This window comes from Pseudophryne corroboree, chromosome 12 (assembly GCF_028390025.1).
Source record: "Pseudophryne corroboree isolate aPseCor3 chromosome 12, aPseCor3.hap2, whole genome shotgun sequence".
NCBI classification, from domain to species: Eukaryota; Metazoa; Chordata; class Amphibia; order Anura; family Myobatrachidae; genus Pseudophryne; species Pseudophryne corroboree.
The window spans coordinates 144,293,935-144,318,539 of record NC_086455.1 but is presented as its reverse complement, the minus strand read 5'-3'; the positions used below and the strand labels follow the sequence as shown (position 1 = coordinate 144,318,539).

The 24,605-nt window shown below is 48.5% G+C and overlaps 1 protein-coding gene across 3 annotated transcripts in view; it reads left to right on the top strand.

Annotated features, from left to right (window-relative positions):
- The window catches only part of G2E3 (G2/M-phase specific E3 ubiquitin protein ligase), an 80,868-nt gene that overhangs the window by 6,445 nt on the left and 49,818 nt on the right, over window positions 1–24,605 (top strand). For all 3 annotated transcript variants that reach the window (XM_063948151.1, XM_063948153.1, XM_063948152.1), the window contains exons 2-6: window positions 13,728–13,760; window positions 21,483–21,580; window positions 22,239–22,340; window positions 22,638–22,762; window positions 24,066–24,231. In XM_063948151.1, coding sequence (XP_063804221.1) covers window positions 13,742–13,760; window positions 21,483–21,580; window positions 22,239–22,340; window positions 22,638–22,762; window positions 24,066–24,231 — 510 coding nt within the window. In that variant the 5' untranslated portion in view covers window positions 13,728–13,741. The remainder of the gene's footprint in view (window positions 1–13,727; window positions 13,761–21,482; window positions 21,581–22,238; window positions 22,341–22,637; window positions 22,763–24,065; window positions 24,232–24,605) is intronic.

The window sequence follows — 24,605 nt, the reverse complement described above, 5'->3', positions numbered from 1 at the left end:
TCTCATACCAAAAGTACTGAGAATTATACGGCAAAGGGGAGTAAGAACGATACTCGTGGCTCCGGATTGGCCAAGAAGAACTTGGTACCCGGAACTTCAGGAGATGCTCACGGAAGATCCGTGGCCTCTACCTCTAAGACGGGACCTGCTTCAGCAGGGACCGTGTCTATTCCAAGACTTACCGCGGCTGCGTTTGACGGCATGGCGGTTGAACGCCGAATTCTAAGGGAAAAAGGTATTCCGGAAGAGGTCATTCCTACACTGGTAAAAGCCAGGAAGGAGGTGACTGCACAACATTATCACCGCATTTGGAGAAAATATGTTGCGTGGTGTGAGGCCAGGAAGGCCCCCACGGAGGAATTTCAATTGGGTCGATTCCTACATTTCCTGCAAACAGGATTGTCTATGGGCCTCAAATTGGGGTCCATTAAGGTTCAAATTTCGGCCCTGTCGATTTTCTTCCAGAAAGAATTGGCTTCAGTTCCTGAAGTCCAGACTTTTGTAAAAGGAGTACTACATATACAGCCCCGGTTGGGCCCCCAGTGGCTCCGTGGGACCTTAATGTAGTTTTGGATTTTCTCAAATCCCATTGGTTTGAGCCACTCAAATCGGTGGATTTGAAATATCTTACATGGAAAGTAACCATGCTACTGGCCCTGGCTTCAGCCAGGAGAGTGTCAGAATTGGCGGCTTTATCGTATAAAAGCCCATATCTGATTTTCCATTCGGACAGGGCAGAACTGCGGAAGCATCCTCAGTTTCTGCCTAAGGTGGTGTCGGCGTTTCACCTGAACCAACCTATTGTGGTGCCTGCGGCTACTAGCGATTTGGAGGATTCCAAGTTGCTGGACGTTGTCAGGGCATTGAAAATATATATTTCAAGGACGGCTGGAGTTAGAAAATCTGACTCGCTGTTTATACTGTATGCACCCAACAAGCTGGGTGCTCCTGCTTCTAAGCAGACGATTGCTCGTTGGATTTGTAGCACAATTCAACTTGCACATTCTGTGGCAAGCCTGCCACAGCCTAAATCTGTCAAGGCCCATTCCACAAGGAAGGTGGGCTCATCCTGGGCGGCTGCCCGAGGGGTCTCGGCATTACAACTCTGCCGAGCAGTTACGTGGTCGGGGGAGAACACGTTTGTAAAATTCTACAAATTTGATACCCTGGCTAAAGAGGACCTGGAGTTCTCTCATTCGGTGCTGCAGAGTCATCCGCACTCTCCCGCCCGTTTGGGAGCTTTGGTATAATCCCCATGGTCCTGACGGAGTCCCCAGCATCCACTAGGACGTCAGAGAAAATAAGATTTTACTTACCGATAAATCTATTTCTCGTAGTCCGTAGTGGATGCTGGGCGCCCATCCCAAGTGCGGATTGTCTGCAATACTTGTACTTAGTTATTGTTACAAAAAAATCGGGTTGTTATTGTTGTGAGCCGTCTGTTCAGAGGCTCCTACGTTTGTCATACTGTTAACTGGGTTCAGATCACAAGTTGTACGGTGTGATTGGTGTGGCTGGTATGAGTCTTACCCGGGATTCAAAATCCTTCCTTATTGTGTACGCTCGTCCGGGCACAGTATCCTAACTGAGGCTTGGAGGAGGGTCATGGGGGGAGGAGCCAGTGCACACCACCTGATCCTAAAGCTTTATTTTTGTGCCCTGTCTCCTGCGGAGCCGCTATTCCCCATGGTCCCCAGCATCCACTACGGACTACGAGAAATAGATTTATCGGTAAGTAAAATCTTATTATCCAGCTTAGTTGTACGGGTGATAAATAGTCCAGTGTGTGCCCACCCATCAGCTGAAATCTGGGCGATTTCCCCAGGTGACAGCAGTCCTTTTACTCATTCCTGGGAGGGGGGGGAGAATTCCAGGTCACACAAGCCGGGCCATACCTGCCACTTTACCTATTATCTGTCTAAAGTGTCTTCTGCAGCGGGGTACATTGGTTTCCACAGGACAACATCAGGGTGTAGAGATGGATCTTGATCCAGGCACCAACAGGCTAAAGCTTTAGACCAGTGGTCTCCAACCTTAATTGGGGTGTGAGCTACTTTCAGAAAATAAAACCTCTGAAAGAGCTACCCCCTCCCTCCAATGCGCGTGTGTTCCTGTGAAAGTGGGTGTGGCCTCACAACTACAAGTAATGCCCCCCAGCAGTGCCAAATACATAAATAATGCCCCTCAGCAGTGCTAGACATACAATTTACCCCGCAGCGCCAGATACAGTGCTAACCCCTGCTGGCTGCTTCTACTGCCGCCGGTGCTGCTCCTCCTGTATGATGGATGGAAGGGGAGGAGAGCGCAGCGCGTACCTCTTCTGTGAAGTCCGGAGAGCGGTGAAGGTGACAGTCTCCGGCGGCGGTGGGCATTTAAAATATGGTGCAGCTAAGCGAGCCAGTCAAAACTCTCGGTCTGGCAGCCAATCAGGTGCCGCCACTGCCAGTCCACGAGCTCTGATTGGCTGATGGCCAGCACCATATTAAAAATGAAGGGAGGAGTGCCAGTGACCGCCCAAGCCCGTGAGCTACCGGAAATACTACGGCGAGCTACAGGTTAGAGATCACTGCTTTAGACTGTCCCAGGATGCATTGGGGCCTCCACTATAACCCCGCCTCCAGGCATTGTGAGCTCAGTTTCCAGTTGGTGCCCTGCAGAGCTGGTCACTTAACAGGGGGGCTGCACTGGGCAGCCCTGAAGAAGCTTTTATTAGAAGACTTCAAGGGCCGCAGCACTTTCACGTCAGGGTGACATTCTGTGCTGCGGCTCCGTCACCTCCCCAGCGGCGTCGCATACTCCCGCTTGCTCAGTTCCCGGGTACTTGCGGCGGGGACGCTCCGGCATTGGGCACAAGGTCGCAGCGCTCTCCTGGTTTGCGTGCCTGATACAAAGGGAGGAGGTAAGAGGGTCCCCCAGGTGGGACCTGCCATTAAATTGCGTTCCGATCGCAGTCTAGGGAGATTGACTGCGACGCTGGTGTGGGCGTTGTCACTGAGCAGGGACCCCACTATATCCTCCAGGGCATAGGAGTACAGGTCGGGTGTACTAATGCCCACTTTAATAAGACTCTATAGTTCCAGGACCAGCATAGGGGAGATGGGCGCTTGATCTGTGGCCCCTCCCCCGGCCCAGGGCGCCATCTACTGCTGGTGTTTCTGCCCTCGAGCTTCCTCATACACTCCCTCACTTCCTGACTGAGACGCTGGGCGCCATCTTCTAAGCATAGCTGCGACTGGTCTCCGGGACTGCAGGGCAAGGTCTCCCTTGTAAATCCACCTGCATATTAGCGCTGTGATTTTACAGACACTTAAGTATTCTACATGTCGATAATAAGACAGCGTTAGTTAAGAACAAGTATACCTGTGCCAGAATATATTGTACAAGTATTCTGATATATACATCCGGTCTAATACCGCGCATTGTTTTATATATCTAAATTTGTAAAGAATTGATGCCACTCAATCGGGGCTCGGTCAGCAGCGGAACTAAGCGAGACTAACACTCTTGGCTGTGCTTGCAACGCAGGATGGCACCAGGGCAAGTACTGAGGAGGCATTGAGTGCCGGTAACGAGCATCGTATGTGTGTGTGTATAGTCCAGTGCAGTTTTATTGTGTCGCTAAAATAATTCTCTGCGTTGTCACTGTGACTGTGTGTGCCTGTATCTGCTGTGTGGATTTCACTTTAAGTATATCCCAGTTTTGACTATCACTGTATTCTGTACCCTAAAGGACTAGGTGCGTCAGGGTCTTATATCGCATTCTGAACATTTAGTGGACATATGACGAGTACCCTGGATTACTCCAGGGAAGAAATTCTCCCTGTCTAAACGGATGGTAGCTCGCTATCCTCTACCTGCAGAATTGTGTAACAAGTGGGAAAATTCGCCGCCGGTGGATTCTTATGTCACCTGTCTGGTGGTGTCATCTACTCTGCCTGTCACCTCACTGACTATAACTATGTATATATATATTGAATTTTATGAAAAGTAATGAATGATTTTGGTCTGTCTTCTTCTGAGTCAAGTTATTAAAGAAATATGTAACAATCTAAGCGTTAAGTCGCTTTTATTGTAATTGATCTGTCAGGTGTTGGTGATATGTGATTAGTATGGTATAAATACGCTGCCTGCTGAGCCCTAGAATCACCTTGAAAAAGCTGCTAAGCCTGGCAGCGAAACGCGTTGGTTGCTCTTTTGGGCACTCCTATCTGCAAGATTATCTTTTGGCGTACACGCTGACCTTTCTTTGGTTTGGACTTAGTCACCTTTATATACCATCTCCTACTACAAATCCGGTACAGACTGCATTATTGAAGACAACCGTAGCTCTGGTGAGGACCCTTACTGAAACTATCATATTGGGACTATCCTCCAGCGGGTGTTATACAGTCGGATACGGTACATTGGACTGTGCTGTCAGTTCCTATTGAGTTACTAACTGTCCTTTGCACTTTATAAGCCATCCAGTATTTAATTGGTCGATCTGCAAAAATTGGGGTGACCTTAAATTCTTTTTAATTTATTTTTTGTGTTGTATGTGTATTTATAATTATATATATATTACATTTTAATGCACCAGTACAGACAATCCAAGTTATTTAAATTTCTCTGACGTCCTAGTGGATGCTGGGACTCCCTCAGGACCATGGGGAATAGCGGCTCCGCAGGAGACAGGGCACAAAATTTAAAAGTTTGACCACTAGGTGGTGTGTACTGGCTCCTCCCCCTATGACCCTCCTCCAAGCCTCAGTTAGGTTTTTGTGCCCGTCCGAGCAGGGTGCAATCTAGGTGGCTCTCCTAAAGAGCTGCTTAGAAAAAGTTTGTTAGGTTTTTTATTTTCAGTGAGTCCTGCTGGCAACAGGCTCACTGCAACGAGGGACTTAGGGGAGAAGAAGTGAACTCACCTGCGTGCAGGATGGATTTGCTTCTTAGGCTACTGGACACTAGCTCCAGAGGGACGATCACAGGTACAGCCTGGATGGGTCACCGGAGCCGCGCCGCCGACCCCCTTGCCGATGCCGAATAGAGAAGAGGTCCAGAAACCGGCGGCAGAAGACGTCTCAGTCTTCATGAGGTAGCGCACAGCACTGCAGCTGTGCGCCATTGCTCTCCGCACACTTCACACCAGCGGTCACTGAGGGTGCAGGGCGCTGGGGGGGGCGCCCTGGGCAGCAATGTAATATACCTATTCTGGCTAAAATATATCACATATAGCCCCTGGGGCTATATGGATGTATTTAACCCCTGCCAGGTTCCAAAAAAACCGGGAAAGGGGGCGGGGCCTATTCTCCTCAGCACACAGCGCCATTTTCCTGCCCAGCTCCGCTGCGAGGAAGGCTCCCAGGACTCTCCCCTGCACTGCACTACAGAAACAGGGTAAAAACAGAGAGGGGGGGCACTTATTGGCGATATTTATAATATTTGAGCTGCTATAAAGGGAACACACTTATTAAGGTTGTCCCTATATATATTTATAGCGCTTGGGTGTGTGCTGGCAAACTCTCCCTCTGTCTCCCCAAAGGGCTAGTGGGGTCCTGTCTTCTATCAGAGCACTCCCTGTGTGTCTGCTGTGTGTCGGTACGTGTGTGTCGACATGTATGAGGACGATGTTGGCGTGGAGGCGGAGCAATTGCCTGTAATGGTGATGTCACCCCCTAGGGAGTCGACACCAGAATGGATGGCTTTGTTTATGGAATTACGGGATAGTGTCAGCACGCTACAAAAGTCGGTTGACTACATGAGACAGCCGGCAAACCAGTTAGTACCTGTCCAGGCGTCTCAGACACCGTCAGGGGCTGTAAAACGCCCTTTACCTCAGTCGGTCGACACAGACCCAGACACTGAATCCAGTGTCGACGGTGAAGAAACAAACGTATTTTCCAGTAGGGCCACACGTTATATGATCACGGCAATGAAGGAGGCTTTGCATATCTCTGATACTGCAAGTACCACAAAAAGGGGTATTATGTGGGGTGTGAAAAAACTACCGATAGTTTTTCCTGAATCAGAGGAACTGAATGAAGTGTGTGATGAAGCGTGGGTTACCCCAGATAGAAAACTGCTAATTTCAAAGAAGTTATTGGCATTATACCCTTTCCCGCCAGAGGTTAGGGCGCGCTGGGAAACACCTCCTAGGGTGGATAAGGCGCTCACACGCTTATCAAAGCAAGTGGCGTTACTGTCTCCTGATACGGCCGCCCTCAAGGATCCAGCTGATAGGAGGCTGGAGAATACATTAAAAAGTATATACACACATACGGGTGTTATACTGAGACCAGCAATCGCCTCAGCCTGGATGTGCAGTGCTGGCGTGGCTTGGTCGGAGTCACTGTCTGAAAATATTGATACCCTGGATAGGGACAGTATTTTACTGACTATAGAGCAGTTAAAGGATGCATTTCTTTATATGCGAGATGCACAGAGAGATATTTGCACTCTGGCATCAAGAGTAAGTGCGATGTCCATATCTGCCAGAAGAAGTTTATGGACGCGCCAGTGGTCAGGTGATGCGGATTCCAAACGACATATGGAAGTATTGCCGTATAAGGGGGAGGAATTATTTGGGGTCGGTCTATCGGATCTGGTGGCCACGGCAACGGCCGGAAAATCCACCTTTTTACCCCAGGTCACCTCCCAGCAGAAAAAGCCGCAGGCTTTTCAGCCGCAGTCCTTTCGTTCCTATAAGAACAAACGAGCAAAAGGACATTCCTATTTGCCCCGAGGCAAAGGAAAGGGTAAGAGACTGCAACAAGCAGCTCCTTCCCAGGAGCAGAAGCCCTCCCCGGCTTCTACAAAGGCGTCAGCATGACGCTGGGACCTTACAAGCAGACTCAGGGGCGGTGGGGGGTCGCCTCAAACATTTCAGCGCACAGTGGGCTCACTCGCAGGTGGACCCCTGGATCCTGCAGGTAGTATCTCAGGGTTACAGGTTGGAATTCGAGAAGTCCCCTCCTCGCCGTTTCCTAAAGTCTGCTTTGCCAACGTCTCCCTCCGACAGGGCGACGGTATTGGAGGCCATTCACAAGCTGTATTCTCAGCAGGTGATAGTCAAGGTACCCCTCCTACAACAGGGACAGGGGTATTACTCCACGCTATTTGTGGTACCGAAGCCGGACGGCTCGGTAAGACCGATTTCTAAATCTAAAATCTCTGAACCTGTACATACAAAAATTCAAGTTCAAGATGGAGTCACTCAGAGCAGTGATAGCGAATCTGGAAGAAGGGGATTGTCCACGGCACCCCGGGTCTTTACCAAGGTAATGGCCGAAATGATGATCCTTCTTCGAAGAGAAGGCGTCTTAATTATCCCTTACTTGGACGATCTCCTGATAAGGGCAAGATCCAGAGAACAGCTGGAGGTCGGAGTAGCACTAACCCAAGTAGTGCTCCAACAACACGGGTGGATTCTGAATTTTCCAAAATCCCAACTGATCCCGACGACACGTCTGTTGTTCCTAGGGATGATTCTGGACACTGTTCAGAAAAAGGTATTTCTTCCGGAGGAGAAAGCCAGGGAGTTATCCGATCTAGTCAGGAACCTCCTAAAACCAGGAAAAGTTTCTGTGCATCAATGCACAAGAGTCCTGGGAAAAATGGTAGCTTCTTACGAAGCGATTCCATTCGGCAGATTCCATGCACGAACTTTTCAGTGGGATCTGCTGGACAAATGGTCCGGATCGCATCTGCAGATGCATCAGCGGATAAAATTGTCCACAAGGACAAGAGTGTCTCTGCTATGGTGGTTGCAGAGTGCTCATCTGTTAGAGGGCCGCAGATTCGGCATACAGAACTGGGTCCTAGTGACCACGGATGCCAGCCTGAGAGGCTGGGGAGCGATCACACAGGGAAGAAACTTCCAGGGCGTGTGGTCAAGCCTGGAGACGTCTCTTCACATAAATATACTGGAGCTAAGAGCAATCTACAATGCTCTAAGCCTGGCAAAACCTCTGCTTCAGGGTCAGCCGGTGTTGATTCAGTCGGACAACATCACGGCAGTCGCCCACGTAAACAGACAGGGCGGCACAAGAAGCAGGAGGGCAATGGCAGAAGCTGCAAGGATTCTCCGCTGGGCAGAAAATCATGTGTTAGCACTGTCAGCTGTGTTCATCCCGGGAGTGGACAACTGGGAAGCAGACTTCCTCAGCAGACACGATCTGCACCCGGGAGAGTGGGGACTTCATCCAGAAGTCTTCCACATGATTGTGGTCCATTGGGAAAGACCAATGGTGGACATGATGGCGTCCCGCCTCACCAAAAAACTGGACAGGTATTGCGCCAGGTCAAGAGACCCTCAGGCAATAGCTGTAGACGCTCTGGTAACACCGTGGGTGTACCAGTCAGTGTATGTGTTTCCTCCTCTGCCTCTCATACCAAAAGTACTGAGAATTATACGGCAAAGGGGAGTAAGAACGATACTCGTGGCTCCGGATTGGCCAAGAAGAACTTGGTACCCGGAACTTCAGGAGATGCTCACGGAAGATCCGTGGCCTCTACCTCTAAGACGGGACCTGCTTCAGCAGGGACCGTGTCTATTCCAAGACTTACCGCGGCTGCGTTTGACGGCATGGCGGTTGAACGCCGAATCCTAAGGGAAAAAGGCATTCCGGAAGAGGTCATCCCTACCCTGGTAAAAGCCAGGAAGGAGGTGACTGCACAACATTATCACCGCATTTGGAGAAAATATGTTGCGTGGTGTGAGGCCAGGAAGGCCCCGACGGAGGAATTTCAACTGGGTCGATTCCTACATTTCCTGCAAACAGGATTGTCTATGGGCCTCAAATTAGGGTCCATTAAGGTTCAAATTTCGGCCCTGTCGATTTTCTTCCAGAAAGAATTGGCTTCAGTTCCTGAAGTCCAGACTTTTGTAAAAGGAGTACTACATATACAGCCCCCGGTTGTGCCCCCAGTGGCACCGTGGGATCTTAATGTAGTTTTGGATTTTCTCAAATCCCATTGGTTTGAGCCACTCAAATCGGTGGATTTGAAATATCTTACATGGAAAGTAACCATGCTACTGGCCCTGGCTTCAGCCAGGAGAGTGTCAGAATTGGCGGCTTTATCGTATAAAAGCCCATATCTGATTTTCCATTCGGACAGGGCAGAACTGCGGACGCGTCCTCACTTTCTGCCTAAGGTGGTTTCAGCGTTTCACCTGAACCAGCCTATTGTGGTGCCTGCGGCTACTAGCGATTTGGAGGATTCCAAGTTGCTGGACGTTGTCAGAGCATTGAAAATATATATTTCAAGGACGGCTGGAGTCAGAAAATCTGACTCGCTGTTTATACTGTATGCACCCAACAAGCTGGGTGCTCCTGCTTCTAAGCAGACGATTGCTCGTTGGATTTGTAGCACAATTCAACTTGCACATTCTGTGGCAGGCCTGCCACAGCCTAAGTCTGTCAAGGCCCATTCCACAAGGAAGGTGGGCTCATCTTGGGCGGCTGCCCGAGGGGTCTCGGCATTACAACTCTGCCGAGCAGCTACGTGGTCAGGGGAGAACACGTTTGTAAAATTCTACAAATTTGATACCCTGGCTAAGGAGGACCTGGAGTTCTCTCATTCGGTGCTGCAGAGTCATCCGCACTCTCCCGCCCGTTTGGGAGCTTTGGTATAATCCCCATGGTCCTGACGGAGTCCCAGCATCCACTAGGACGTCAGAGAAAATAAGATTTTACTTACCGATAAATCTATTTCTCGTAGTCCGTAGTGGATGCTGGGCGCCCATCCCAAGTGCGGATTGTCTGCAATACTTGTACATAGTTATTGTTACAAAAAAATCGGGTTGTTATTGTTGTGAGCCGTCTGTTCAGAGGCTCCTACGTTTGTCATACTGTTAACTGGGTTCAGATCACAAGTTGTACGGTGTGATTGGTGTGGCTGGTATGAGTCTTACCCGGGATTCAAAATCCTTCCTTATTGTGTACGCTCGTCCGGGCACAGTATCCTAACTGAGGCTTGGAGGAGGGTCATAGGGGGAGGAGCCAGTACACACCACCTAGTGGTCAAACTTTTAAATTTTGTGCCCTGTCTCCTGCGGAGCCGCTATTCCCCATGGTCCTGAGGGAGTCCCAGCATCCACTACGGACTACGAGAAATAGATTTATCGGTAAGTAAAATCTTATTATTAGCGCTGCCTTTTTAACTTTTTACCTCCCTGAAGGAACAGACATATAAGCGTGTGAAGGGATGCCTGAAGTCTCTTTGCTCCCTTACAGGTCCTGTACATAGACCCACTGTAGCAGCCTCCTGGGCCGCAAAAGGAATTGAAGCATGGGTTTGGGCATTAGCGGATGAGTTGCCCCAGGATTTATCTGACAATGGCAGACAATTCCTGACTCACATTACCACCGCCACCTATTACATACAGGAGGCGTCCTCTGGGGCAGGTGTATTGGCAGCCAAGGCAGCAACTACATACATCCTGGCCCTCTGTATTCTGTGGTTGAGGTCATGGAAGGTGGACCTGGACTACATAAAGACATTGGAGGTACTACCTTTTAAGGGAGACATCTTATTTGGGGAAGACCTCAATAAAATTGTGGCTGACTTAGCGGCTGCTAAGACGGCTTTTCTCCCTAATATTACTCCTTCGACACAGAAGGCAAAAGGTACCACTTTTCGCTCCTTTCGACCTCAAGGAAAAGCAACAGGTCAGGCATACTTGAGACAATATTGTGCTTCCAAACCCACAAAGCCCAAGGCAAAACAATCTTGGGCAGAACGTCGGCCTTCTTCCAAACATGACAAGCCTGCTGCATGACGGGGCGGGCCTTACCCTGGGGGACCCCAGTGTGGGAGGCAGACTTCTGCGATTCACCCAGGTCTGGTTACAGACCATTTCAGACGTTGGGTGCGAGAAGTTGTCTCTCATGGGTACGCAATCTCTTTCAAGAGGCGTACCCCTCGCTAGTTTTGCACCAAGGTTATCCCTTCGGATCCGTTAAATGCGCAAGCTCTTCAATTGGTTGTGCATTCCCTCCTGGAGACGGGAGTGGTGGTGCCTGTACCTCTGTCCCGAAGAGGCAGAGGATATTACTCGACCCTGTTTCTAGTACCGAAACCCAACGGGTCTTTCCGGCCTATAATCAACCTCAAATCACTGAACAAGTTTGTGAGAGTGTCCAAGTTCTGCATGGAAACACTGCACTGGCTTTGGAACCTGGAGCCTATATGGTTATCCCCGGATATACAAGATGCTTACCTGCATATATACCTATTGCATCAGCAATATCTGCGGTTTGCTATTGGCAACCTCCACTATCAGTTCCAGGCTCTGCCATTTGGACTGGCCACGGCTCCTCGGATCTTCACCAAGGTTATGGCCGTGATGACGGGTCATCTCCGTCGCCAGGGAGTCAGGATCCTGCCATATCTGGATGACTTGCTGATTCTGGTAAACTCCCACGATGTACTCCTCAGTCATATGCAACTGACTGTAAACTTCCTCCAATCCCACGGGTGGCTCATCAACTGGAAGAAGTCCTTGCTGGTCCCAGCTCAGAGCATGGTGCACCTATGGTCACTACTGGACACACACAGTTAACGTCTGTTTCTGTCCTGAAGCTTCAGGACAGGATCAAATACTTCCTGTACGCCCAAGAGTGTCGTTACACTCTAGATGCAAGTACTTGGCCTAATGGCGTCGGCGTTCATCATGGTGGAGTGCGCTCAATTTCATTCCCTCCCTCTACAGAGGTTAATCCTTTCCAAGTGGGATGGCCTACCTCATCAGGTCTCACATGATCTCCTTGACTCCAGAGGTTTGTCTGTCGCTGACCTGGTGGCTACAGGACCAGCAGTTGAACAGGGGACGTCTTTTCTGGATCCCCAACTGGCTCCTACTGACTATGGATGCCAGTCTGAGGGGTTGGGGTGCGGTGTTGGAGCAACACTCCTCCCAATAAACATTCTGGAATTACGGGCAGTGTTTAACGCTTTGTCTCTCGCCCTGCCTCTGCTACAGAGCGGCGGGAGAGATGTGTGCTGAGCGGTTCGCTCAGCACACATCTCTCCCGTGTATAGGGCCCTTTAGCTAACCCCCTCAGCAGGCTGCGAGCAGAAATAATTTGCCCTGTCTGCACTGAGCAATTGAACCCCCTCCCCATATACTATTTACTAGTTACGTATATCAGTGGATACTTTTGACATAACATTTGTAATTGCATCTTACACTGTTTATGGATATCCGTTTTATTTTCTGTGGTTACTATTTCTCTATCCTGGTACTGTTGTCTTTGTTTGCATATCAGACATATTTCTTCCTACTGTGTAAATTGGGCATTTCTATTTTGCTGTATGGATATTACTTTAATGCAGCTACTCATCAGGGTATTTGTCTGAATATGAATTTGATGATATGTATTTTTGATTCTACAAGAACCAAGGGTTATGATATATGTGGATGTATATATCGTTAAAGTTACTGGATTTTGATTTTTTTATTAAGTATTATAAAAGTTAAGTTTTATTTTCAAGAGTTTATTTTCTCGCTCTTTGGGTGACATACTGTATTCTATTTAACTGCAGGGGAGCACCCCCAGTGTTGCTTACAAATAAACTGCAGGGGAGCACCCCCAGTGTTGCTTACAAATAAACTACAGGGGAGCACCCCCAGTGTTGCTAACAAATAAACTGCAGGGGAGCACCCCCAGTGTTGCTTACAAATAAACTGCAGGGGAGCACCCCAGTGTTGCTTACAAATAAACTGCAGGGGAGCACCCCCAGTGTTGCTTAACAGCTAAACTGCCACTTAATCTCATTTTTAGCAGGATAACCGTCAGTTGGGGAGCGATTCAAATGTCTGGGGTTTTTTTTTGTTTGGGGGGGGGGGGGCGCATCAGAACAATACATTGTACTTTTGCATAGTGTGCACCTGTGATCTGCCGTGCCCGGTGGTCATTCTCTGGATGGTCCCATCTGATCTGCTGCATGTCAGATTAGGTGATCCCACAGACCACAATACTTTGTGTCATCACAATATATTGCACACTGTATACGTCAATGTAATATATTGTTACGTAGTGTTCCCCCTAGGATGAGGCAGGGCGCCGGGGCACATTGGCGCGCGCATGCAAATTAGGGGGCATGGCCACGCCCCTGTCATTTTAGTGGGCGGTGCGGCCCACAGACGCTACTATAGAGGGCGTCTGTGGCCGGCGACGTCACTTTTGGCGTGCCCACCACCTCCGTCAGTGCTGGGCTTCCCCCAGCTCTCTCCCAATGCGTGAATGGATGCCGCGCACATGCGCACGACATCTTTACACGCAGAGAGGGCAGGAAGCCGGTGGCTGTCCTAGCAGGGCGCCGCAAAAGGGAAAGGGCGGGTTTTGCCTTCTAAATAACGGAGAGGGCGCGGCGCCCTGCTAAAACAACCTAGAGTGAACACTATTACATCGCATTGCTCTGGCTGGGGTACACATCACCTACTGCGTACCCAGCTTTAGCCTTTGAGAGGGGCGTGTCAGAACTCTAAAATCTAAATTGCAGTGTTAAATGAAACTGTCCAGCATTTGTGGACTACATGCAAAATCATGGTACTTGGCCTGTATGGAAATATAATAAATGTACTTGCCCTCCTTGCATTGCTATATGATTTGTTTCATATACAAAGTTACTGGCTTTGTTCTTTACTCTGCTCTAATGTATCTTCCCTTACTTTTATCTGTGTTTTATTTACACTTTCTGAGAATAGTTAGTAAAATGAGTCTTTTGTATTTTTTATGTTGCAGGAGGAAGTGGCAAAATGAGTAATTCCAGCGCTGGTGAGTGTCAACTATATAGGTGGATTTTGGTTCTTTTGGCTGTTTTTATTTTTAGTTTTTGTGATGTAATCTAAAATGCAAACATTGTCAAATCTCATGTGATCAGAAGTAGTGGATAATTTGGGGGAGATTCAAATGTTTGAAAAGTCGGTTGGGTGTCTGTTTTTTCCTGTCTATTAGATAGAAGAAAACAGACTCCCAACTGATTTTTCAAACATTTGAATCTCCCCCTATATATCTTCTAAATAGGTCAGAATATATGATTTACTCTTAGGGCAATTCAGGGCCGAATTCAGTTGGCTCCGTAAAGTTAATGGGGGTAAGAAAGGGTTTTATCGCATGAGGCTATTCATTTCCAGACCCTTTTACACCTGAACCCTCTTTAATTTGTGAAAAGTTCACGACTTGTGTGTTGCACATCCCTAGGTATCGGGGGGGGGGGGGTTTCACGCCTGTTCACACGTAACAAACCTCCCCAATAAGTGCTGTCGGCATGCTCACTTCAGGGCTAATTGAATAGCCCCATGGGGATCCGTTATCCTGTGGTAAATTACAGCAGATAATTGAATTACCCCTCTAAGCTTCAAGTACAAGTAGATACAATATGCAATAGTGGCAAACCTGGCCAAGCAGCTTGCGTTCTTCTGGTGTCGCAGGGGCCTGTTAGTTCTGTAGGAAAATGATTACATATACAATTGGTTATTGTCGCCATGGTGTAGGTTTTGGGACAAAGCACGTGGCCATGATTCAGTGGTATCCGGTCTCTAGGTCGACCAGACTATCGGTCAGCATGTACTAGGTCTGGTCTGGATGTACCAGGTCAACATGAGTATTTCTCAATTTTTCTCTGACGTCCTAGTGGATGCTGGGAACTCCGAAAGGACCATGGGGAATAGCGGGCTCCGAAGGAGGCTGGGCACTCTAGAAAGATTTATGACTACCTGGTGTGCACTGGCTCCTCCCACTGACCCTCCTCCAAGCCTCAGTTAGATTTTGTGCCCGGCCGAGGTTGGATGCACACTAGGGGCTCTCCTGAGCTCTTAGAAAGAAAGATAGACTTAGGTTTTTTATTTTCAGTGAGACCTGCTGGCAACAGGCTCACTGCAGCGAGGGACTAAGGGGAGAAGAAGCGAACTCGCCTGCTTGCAGCCGGATTGGGCTTCTTAGGCTACTGGACACCATTAGCTCCAGAGGGATCGACCGCAGGCCGAGCCTTGATGTTCGGTCCCGGAGCCGCGCCGCCGTCCCCCTTACAGAGCCAGAAGCAAGAAGAGGTCCGGAAAATCGGCGGCATGAAGACTCTGTCTTCACCAAGGTAGCGCACAGCACTGCAGCTGTGCGCCATTGCTCCTCTCACACACTTCACACTCCGGTCACTGAGGGTGCAGGGCGCTGGGGGGGGGCGCCCTGAGGCAGCAATAAAAACACCTTGGCTGGCAAAAATACCACAATATATAGCCCCAGAGGCTATATATGTGGTAAATACCCCTGCCAGATTCCATAAAAAAGCGGGAGAATAGTCAGCGGAAAAGGGGCGGAGCTATCTCCTTTCAGCACACTGGCGCCATTTTTCCCTCACAGCTCCGCTGGAAGGAAGCTCCCTGACTCTCCCCTGCAGTCTGCAACCACAGTAAGGGTAAAAAAGAGAGGGGGGGGCACTTAATTTAGGCGCAATATATATATTATACATAAAAGCAGCTATAAGGGACATAACTCAGTTAGTCCCTGCATTATATAGCGCTCTGGTGTGTGCTGGCATACTCTCACTCTGTCCCCCCAAAGGGCTTTTGTGGGTCCTGTCCTCGTTTAGAGCATTCCCTGTGTGTCTGCGGTGTGTCGGTACGGCTGTGTCGACATGTTTGATGAGGATAATGATGTGGAGGCGGAGCAGATGCCTTTGCAAGGGATGTCACCCCCTGCGGGGCAGACACCCGAGTGGATGAGCTTATGAAAAGAAATGAGTGCACGTATAGACTCCTTACATAAAAAATTTGACGACATGCCTAATGTGGGACAGCCGAGTTCTCAGCTCGTGCCTGTTCAGGTGTCTCAAAGGTCTTCAGGGGCTGTAAAACGCCCGTTACCTCAGACAGATGTCGACTCTGATACTGACACCAGTGTCGACGACGATGAGTAATCTGATGCCCACTAAGGCCATTCACTGTATGATTGAGGCAATGAAAGAGGTGTTAAACATTTCTGATTTACATCCAGGTACCACTAAAAAGGGTATTATGTTTGGGGAGAAAAAACTACCCGTAGTTTTTCCCCCATCAGAGGAATTAAATGAAGTGTGTGAAGAAGCGTGGCTTTCCCCTGATAAAAAATTGGTAATTCCTAAAAAGATACTAATGGCGTTCCCTTTCCCGCCAGAGGATAAGTCACGTTGGGAAACACCCCCTAGGGTGGATAAAGCGCTCACACGTTTGTCTAAAAAGGTGGCACTACCGTCTCAGGATACGGCCGCCCTTAAGGAACCTGCTGATAGAAGGCAGGAGGCAATCCTGAAGTCTGTATACACACACTCAGGCATTATACTTAGACCAGCTATTGCGTCAGCATGGATGTGCAGTGCTGCCGCTGCGTGGTCAGATAAACTGTCAGAAAATATTGACACACTAGACAGAGACACGATTCTGCTAACCATAGACCATATCAAAGACTCAGTCTTATATATGAGAGATGCACAGAGGGAGATCTGCCGGCTGGCATCTAAAGTAAGTGCATTGTCCATTTCGGCTAGGAGATGTTTATGGACACGCCAGTGGACTGGAGATGCAGATTCCAAAAGGCACATGGAAGTTTTGCCTTATAAAGGGGAGGAATTATTTGGGGATGGTCTCTCGGACCTAGTTTCCACAGCAACGTCTGGGAAGTCAGCATTTTTACCCCATGTCCCCTCACAGCCTAAGAAGGCACCATTTTATCAGGTTCAGTCCTTTCGGACCCAGAAAAACAAGCGTGGAAAAGGAGGGTCCTTTCTGTCCAGAGGCAGAGGTAGGGGAAAAAGGCTGCAACAAACAGCAGGTTCCCAGGAGCAAAAGTCCTCCCCCGCTTCTTCTTCCAAGTCCGCCGCATGACGGTGGGGCTCCACGGGCAGAGCCAGGTACGGTGGGGGCCCGCCTCAAGAATTTCAGCGATCAGTGGGCTCGCTCACAGGTGGATCCCTGGATCCTTCAAATTGTATCTCAGGGGTACAAACTGGAATTCGAGGCGGCTCCACCCCACCGGTTCCTAAAATCTGCCTTGCCAATTGCTCTCTCAGACAGGGAGGCGGTGCTAGCGGCAATTCACAAGCTGTATTCCCAGCAGGTGATAATCAAGGTACCCCTACTTCAACAAGGCCGGGGTTACTATTCCACACTATTTGTGGTGCCGAAACCGGACGGTTCGGTAAGACCCATTTTAAATTTAAAATCCTTGAACACATACATAAAAAAATTCAAGTTCAAGATGGAATCGCTCAGGGCGGTTATTGCAAGCCTGGACGAGGGGGATTACATGGTATCCCTGGACATCAAGGATGCTTACCTGCATGTCCCCATTTATCATCCTCACCAGGAGTACCTCAGATTTGTGGTACAGGATTGCTATTACCAATTCCAGACGCTGCCGTTTGGACTGTCCACGGCACCGAGGGTATTTACCAAGGTTATGGCGGAAATGATGATACTCCTTCGGAAAAAGGGAGTTTTAATTATCCCGTACTTGGACGATCTCCTAATAAAGGCACGGTCCAAGGAACAGTTGTTGGTGGGAGTAGCACTATCTCAGGAAGTGCTGCACCAGCACGGCTGGATTCTGAATATCCCAAAGTCACAGCTGGTTCCGACGACACGTCTAATGTTCCTGGGGATGATTCTGGACACAGTCCAGAAAAAAGTGTTTCTCCCGGAGGAGAAAGCCAGGGAGTTGTCTTCGCTAGTCAGAGACCTTCTGAGACCAAAACGGGTATCGGTGCATCACTGCACGCGGGTCCTGGGAAAAATGGTGGCTTCTTACGAAGCAATTCCATTCGGCAGGTTCCATGCCAGAATTTTTCAGTGGGACCTGTTGGACAAGTGGTCCGGATCGCATCTTCAGATGCATCGCTTGATAACCCTGTCTCCAAGAACCAGGGTGTCTCTTCTGTGGTGGCTGCAGAGTGCTCATCTTCTGGAGGGCCGCAGATTCGGCATACAGGACTGGGTCCTGGTGACCGCGGATGCCAGCCTTCGAGGCTGGGGGGCAGTCACACGGGGAAGAAACTTCCAAGGACTATGGTCAAGTCAGGAGACTTCCCTTCACATAAATATTCTGGAACTAAGGGCCATTTACAACGCCCTAAGTCAAGCAAAATCCCTGCTCCTACACCAGCCGGTGCTGATCCAGTCAGACAACATCACGGCAGTCGCCCATGTGAATCGACAGGGCGGCACAAGAAGCAGGATGGCAATGGCAGAAGCCACAAGAATTCTCCGATGGGCGGAAAATCATCTACTAGCACTGTCAGCAGTGTTCATTCCGGGAGTGGACAACTGGGAAGCAGACTTTCTCAGCAGGCACGACCTCCACCCGGGAGAGTGGGGACTTCATCCAGAAGTCTTTCAAATGATTGTAAATCAGTGGGATTGTCCACAGGTGGACATGATGGCGTCCCGCCTAAACAAAAAACTAGAGAGGTATTGCGCCAGGTCAAGAGACCCTCAGGCAATAGCTGTGGACGCTCTAGTGACACCGTGGGTGTATCACTCAGTTTGTGTTCCCTCCTCTGCCTCTCATACCAAAGGTATTGAGAATAATAAGAAGGCGAGGAGTAAACACAATTCTCGTGGTTCCGGATTGGCCAAGACGAGCGTGGTACCCGGAACTTCAAGAGATGATCTCAGAGGACCCGTGGCCTCTGCCGCTCAGACAAGACCTGCTACAGCAAGGGCCCTGTCTGTTCCAAGACTTACCGCGGCTGCGTTTGACGGCATGGCGGTTGAACGCCGGATCCTAAAGGAAAAGGGCATTCCGGAAGAAGTCATTCGTACGCTTATTAAAGCCAGGAAAGAGGTTACAGCAAATCATTATCACCGCATATGGCGGAAATATGTTGCATGGTGTGAGGCCGAAAGGGCCCCAACAGAGGAATTTCAACTAGGTCGATTTCTGCATTTCCTGCAAGCAGGAGTGAATATGGGCCTAAAATTAGGTTCCATTAAGGTACAGATCTCGGCTCTGTCGATTTTTCTTTCAAAAAGAACTAGCTTCAGTACCTGAAGTTCAGACATTTGTAAAAGGAGTGCTGCATATTCAGGCCCCATTTGTGCCTCCTGTGGGACCTTGGGATCTCAACGTGGTGTTGAGTTTCTTAAAATCACATTGGTTTGAGCCACTAAAGACCGTGGATCTGAAATATCTCACGTGGAAAGTGGTCATGTTATTGGCCTTGGCTTCGGCCAGGCGAGTATCAGAATTGGCGGCTTTATCATGTAAAAGCCCTTATCTAATTTTCCATACGGATAGGGCAGAATTGAGGACTCGTCCCCAGTTTCTCCCTAAGGTGGTGTCAGCGTTTCACCTGAACCAGCCTATTGTGGTGCCTGCGGCTACTAAGGACTTGGAGGACTCCAAGTTGCTAGACGTTGTCAGGGCCCTGAAAATATGTTTCCAGGACAGCTGGAGTCAGAAAATCTGACTCGCTGTTTATTTTATATGCACCCAACAAGCTGGGTGCTCCTGCTTCTAAGCAGACTATTGCTCGTTGGATTTGTAGTACAATTCAGCTTGCACATTCTGTGGCAGGCCTGCCACAGCCAAAATCTGTCAATGCCCATTCCACAAGGAAGGTGGGCTCATCTTGGGCGGCTGCCCGAGGGGTCTCGGCTTTACAACTTTGCCGAGCAGCTACTTGGTCAGGGGCAAACACGTTTTCAAAATTCTACAAATTTGATACCCTGGCTAAGGAGGACCTGGAGTTCTCTCATTCGGTGCTGCAGAGTCATCCGCACTCTCCCGCCTGTTTGGGAGCTTTGGTATAATCCCCATGGTCCTTTCGGAGTTCCCAGCATCCACTAGGACGTCAGAGAAAATAAGAATTTACTCACCGGTAATTCTATTTCTCGTAGTCCGTAGTGGATGCTGGGCGCCCATCCCAAGTGCGGTTTATCTGCAATACTTGTACATAGTTATTGTTAACTAAATCGGGTTATTGTTGAGCCATCTGTTGAGAGGCTCAGTTGTTTCATACTGTTAACTGGTTATAATATCACGAGTTATACTGTGTGATTGGTGTGGCTGGTATGAGTCTTACCCGGGATTCAAAATCCTTCCTTATTGTGTACGCTCGTCCGGGCACAGTGTCCTAACTGAGGCTTGGAGGAGGGTCATAGTGGGAGGAGCCAGTGCACACCAGGTAGTCATAAATCTTTCTAGAGTGCCCAGCCTCCTTCGGAGCCCGCTATTCCCCATGGTCCTTTCGGAGTTCCCAGCATCCACTACGGACTACGAGAAATAGAATTACCGCTGAGTAAATTCTTATTTTTTTCCTTTTTCATACTTTACGATCCATGTGGACTACGATAGAGAACGGTAAGCTGGCAAGCGAAGCGAGCCATGCGAGGGGACATGGTGCACTATTCGGGGTTCCCGGTGACTGTACGAAGAAAATGAAATGAAAAAAAAACAAACAAACCCAAACACCTCATGTCGACCCTCGTGTCGACTTAGTCACTGTCAACCAATAGTGGTCGACCTAGACACTGTCGACATAAGTGTGGTCGATTCTATGAACCATTCCCTATTCAGTTGCATGTTAAAGCAAGTGTGGTTAGCTGAACGCTTAATGTTCTCATAGCTATATCACCCCTAATAGCAGCTTTTGAGCTATATCGCATACACTTTTTTGCTCTCCTATAATTTTGAGTGTTATTAATAGGCAATAAATATGCCAATTTAGTGTTCCTTTTAAGATTTACATACAATAATGCTCCAGTTCTAAATACCATGTACGCATAGGAGCACTTCATCTGTACATACTCTGTGGTCTTGTGCTACAGCCAGTGCCCAGGCCTCTCCCTGGGTGGGATGTACTATAAGTCATCGCCGCTCCTCGCCGCCTACCGCAGCGATACTAATCGCATATGTACTAACATAAGCGATTAGTATCGCAATGCGGTATAGGAGGCCCCCCGCAATGTCTTCAGGGGTCAGCGGTGGTCTCCGACACCTCCCAGACCCGGAAGGTGATGTGTGCAGGGAGTCTCCGGGCTCCTCCTCTGCCCCCCTGCAGCCGGAAGGAGACAAGGCTGTGCTGCGGGGGGGGGGGAGAAGGAGGAAGGGGGTCGCACCAGCACACAGGTATGCGGGGGGAGGGCTGTCGTCGTGCGCGGGGCGGCGGCGGGATCCGGCGGCGGCGGTGTAAGAATCCCATAGGCTTCTATAGGGTATCGTCATAAAAAAATTGCGATACCCTATGGGACGAAAACGCGGCGGTCGGGGGTTAGTACATATGAAAATGTGGTAAAACTGTGTGTTTCCGCATTTTCCCTTAAGTAAATCCCGCCCTAAGAATGCTTCATTATAAATGGGGGGTTTTCTGAGTGGAAACAGGGAAGTGCAGCGTCTTCTCTTTGTACCTCACACCTAAATGTAATTTAGGGTATCTGTAATAACTTTGATTATTTAATTTTTAGCATGTAATTTATATACTTGAAGGTTTACATGGTAACATAAACTGCATGTTATCTGTTTTATCAGCCTGCATGCTCTGCGGACGGCCAGATGACTGTATTGAGAAATATGGCGAGAAAATAACTTCAGAAGAACATAAGTTGACTTTGCACTATTACTGTCTTGTGAGTATATGAAATCGTGGCTCCTAGTTCCTTGAGGGGATTATTTAGAGTTGTACACTAATCTGCCACATAGCATTCTTGGAAATAAATGTGGGTCTCCTCCTATATTCAGAGATTGCTGCATCCGTGTGGCCGCACCCCCCTATCAGTCCGCTGGTGAAAGTATCTGTTACCGCTATCAGTGCACATGTGCTCCAGCCCTATCCTTGCGGCAAGATAACCCTCTGAAACCAGATGTTCTCTGCGTAAGGGCAGCTTTTTATCAACTGCATGTCCATCTACATGGCTACGCACTGGTAGGCTAAGGCCCCATTGCCACCCTTTGCCCCATTCAGTCGTACGTGAGATGCATGCAACTCTGACAGGCCGTAGATACATGTGCCCAGCTTAATGCATGCAGTCCGTGCACCAAACGGACTTCTGTGCAACTCTAAATCATCCCCTCCTTGTCTATTCTAGTGGAAACTGTTGACTTGTTTATTAAGGAAACATATGTTGATTCTGTCTAGTATTTCAGCATTTTTTTTTTCCTTAAGACACAATTTACGGAGGTTATTTGCATGTTTTAAATATGGCCGTGTGATTGGTATGCTTATTATTTGTGGACTGTGTTGTGGGTGGGAACTGTGACCGGAGTATGGTTTTCCCTCCCACGTAGATCTTGTCTAGTGGTATTTGGCAGAGAGGGGAAGAGGATGAAGGGATATATGGATTCCTGATTAGTGACATTAAGAAAGAAGTGAACAGAGCCAAGAAACTGGTGAGAGAGACTCATTCATTATACTGAGTTTTATTATTAAGCTTTTCTCCAAACATTGGAGCACATGTATTAACCTGGAGTAGACATAAGGAAGTGATAAACCAGTGATAAATGCAAGGTGATAAACACTCCAGCCAATCGGCTCCCATATGTAAATTAACATTTAGGAGCTGATTGGCTGGTTTGTTATTACCTCGCACTTAACGCTGCTTTATCACTGCTTTATCACTTCCTTATGCCTTCTCCAGGTTAATACATCTAACCCATTGTGCTAATCCTTTTCTTCCACATTTCCAGAGGTGCGGTGTCTGTAGAGCACTGGGCGCGTCCATCGGCTGTGTGTTCCCTCGTTGTAAACGCAGCTATCACTTTCCCTGTGGGGTGAACAAGCAGTGCATTTTCCAGTTCATGGATAGCTTCAGGTAAAGGCTCACCTGTGGTGATACAGCAGCTACTGTAGGGATTGGTCTTTGTTAAAGCCAAAATGGTATGGTATGGTTGGGGGTATGATTCGGAGATGTTCGCAAACCTATGCTTTGTATACATCTCCGCTATTTAGCATACTGAGCATGAGCGGGACCTTTTCTGTGCATGTGTCGTATCGTGGGGCACAGTGCCCCCGAAGCCGCAGCCTGATTAACATGCTGCATCCATTTGGGGGTGGGCAATGGGCAGCGACTGCCAGAGTTTTTTGAGAACTGGGGCGTGTCCACTCCATTCTCTGGCAATGGCAAGGCTAGTGTCTGCAGCAGTTACTAGACTCTGCTAAGGGAGCTGATGAAGCCATTATAGCCTTCTGCTCATCACATGACCAGTACCGCGACCGATGGTCATAATGGTGATCCAATGCTGTGTCTTTGGACTTGGCACTCGTATCTGCTATTTGCTCCACCTGCGGCACTAGCATAATTTCACACCGCTGCTGCGTCCAAAACCGCAGCAGCAATACAAGTAGCGTTCATCTCTGAATAAGGCGTGGACTTCTGTGATGCTAAAAGTTCCAGCTTCTCTTCTGTAGGCTACTCCATATTCACTGTCACTATTTAGCTGCCCTTAGATTATTTGTATTTATTTTTATAATGTTTTTAGCTCATTGACAAATGCAACTATATAATATGTTACTGCGGTCTATAATGTAACCAACAATGGCGAGATTTCTGCATCCCTTCACAGATGTTAAGACCTGCAGGGAAGCTCAGTAGGCCCTCCATGGGTTATATTCCAATTGGATATCTATTTTACAGACGTTAAAGCATGAGCTCTGGCACATATCACAGTGTCACATTGGGCCTAATTCAGATCATGATCTCAGCAGCAAATTTGTTAGCTTATGGGCAAAACCATGTGCGCTGCAGGTGGGGCAGATATAACTTGTACAGAGAGAGTTAGATTTGGGTGGGTTATATTGTTTCTGTGCAGGGTAAATACTGGCTGCTTTATTTTTACACTGCAATTTCGATTTCAGTTTGAACACACCCCACCCAAATCTAACTCTCTCTGCACATGTTACATCTGCCCCACCTGCAGTGCACATGGTTTTGCCCAACTGCTAACAAATTTGCTGCTGCGATCAGATCTGAATTAGGCCCATTGTCTTATCTAGAGATGATTATTCTACAGCAAAGTATGGGTAATCTTAGAATAGTTTTGTGTTACTGTTTTAGAATGTTAAGTCATTGGAGTTTCCACCTGTAATTAGGTTAGCGTTGGTCTGTTCCCGTGTAGGTCGTACTGCTGGGATCATCGGCCAGTGCAGAAAGTTCTCTCAACTGAAACTGGAGAATCCTCCCCATGCACAATATGCTTCGAAAATGTGGACCACGTCCCATCTTATCATATCCTACGAGGACCTTGCTGCAAAACATCCTGGTTTCATAGAGACTGCCTACAGGTATATATTGTACCCAGGCCGGTATTTACACTATATGCTTCCCTAGACAGACTGCTCTTCTTTGGTCTTCATCCTATGTTTTATTATGAATTTTATCTTGTGATATTTGTGACTCCTATCTACATTGTGTGTTATGGGGAGTACACACTGATAGATATATCTGCAGATCAATTGATCTGCGGATATACCTATGAACGGATCGGGAGTGTGCTGTGCATACACCGTCAGTGACTACCATCACGAACTGGGCGGGCGTGTACACACGCCCGCCCAGTTCAACTGTCAGTCACTGCCGGCTGCTGCAGAATGTGTATGGGGGGTCGGCTGGTCGCCCGTACACAAACAGTGATGCGCCAATGTATCGGTAGATATAT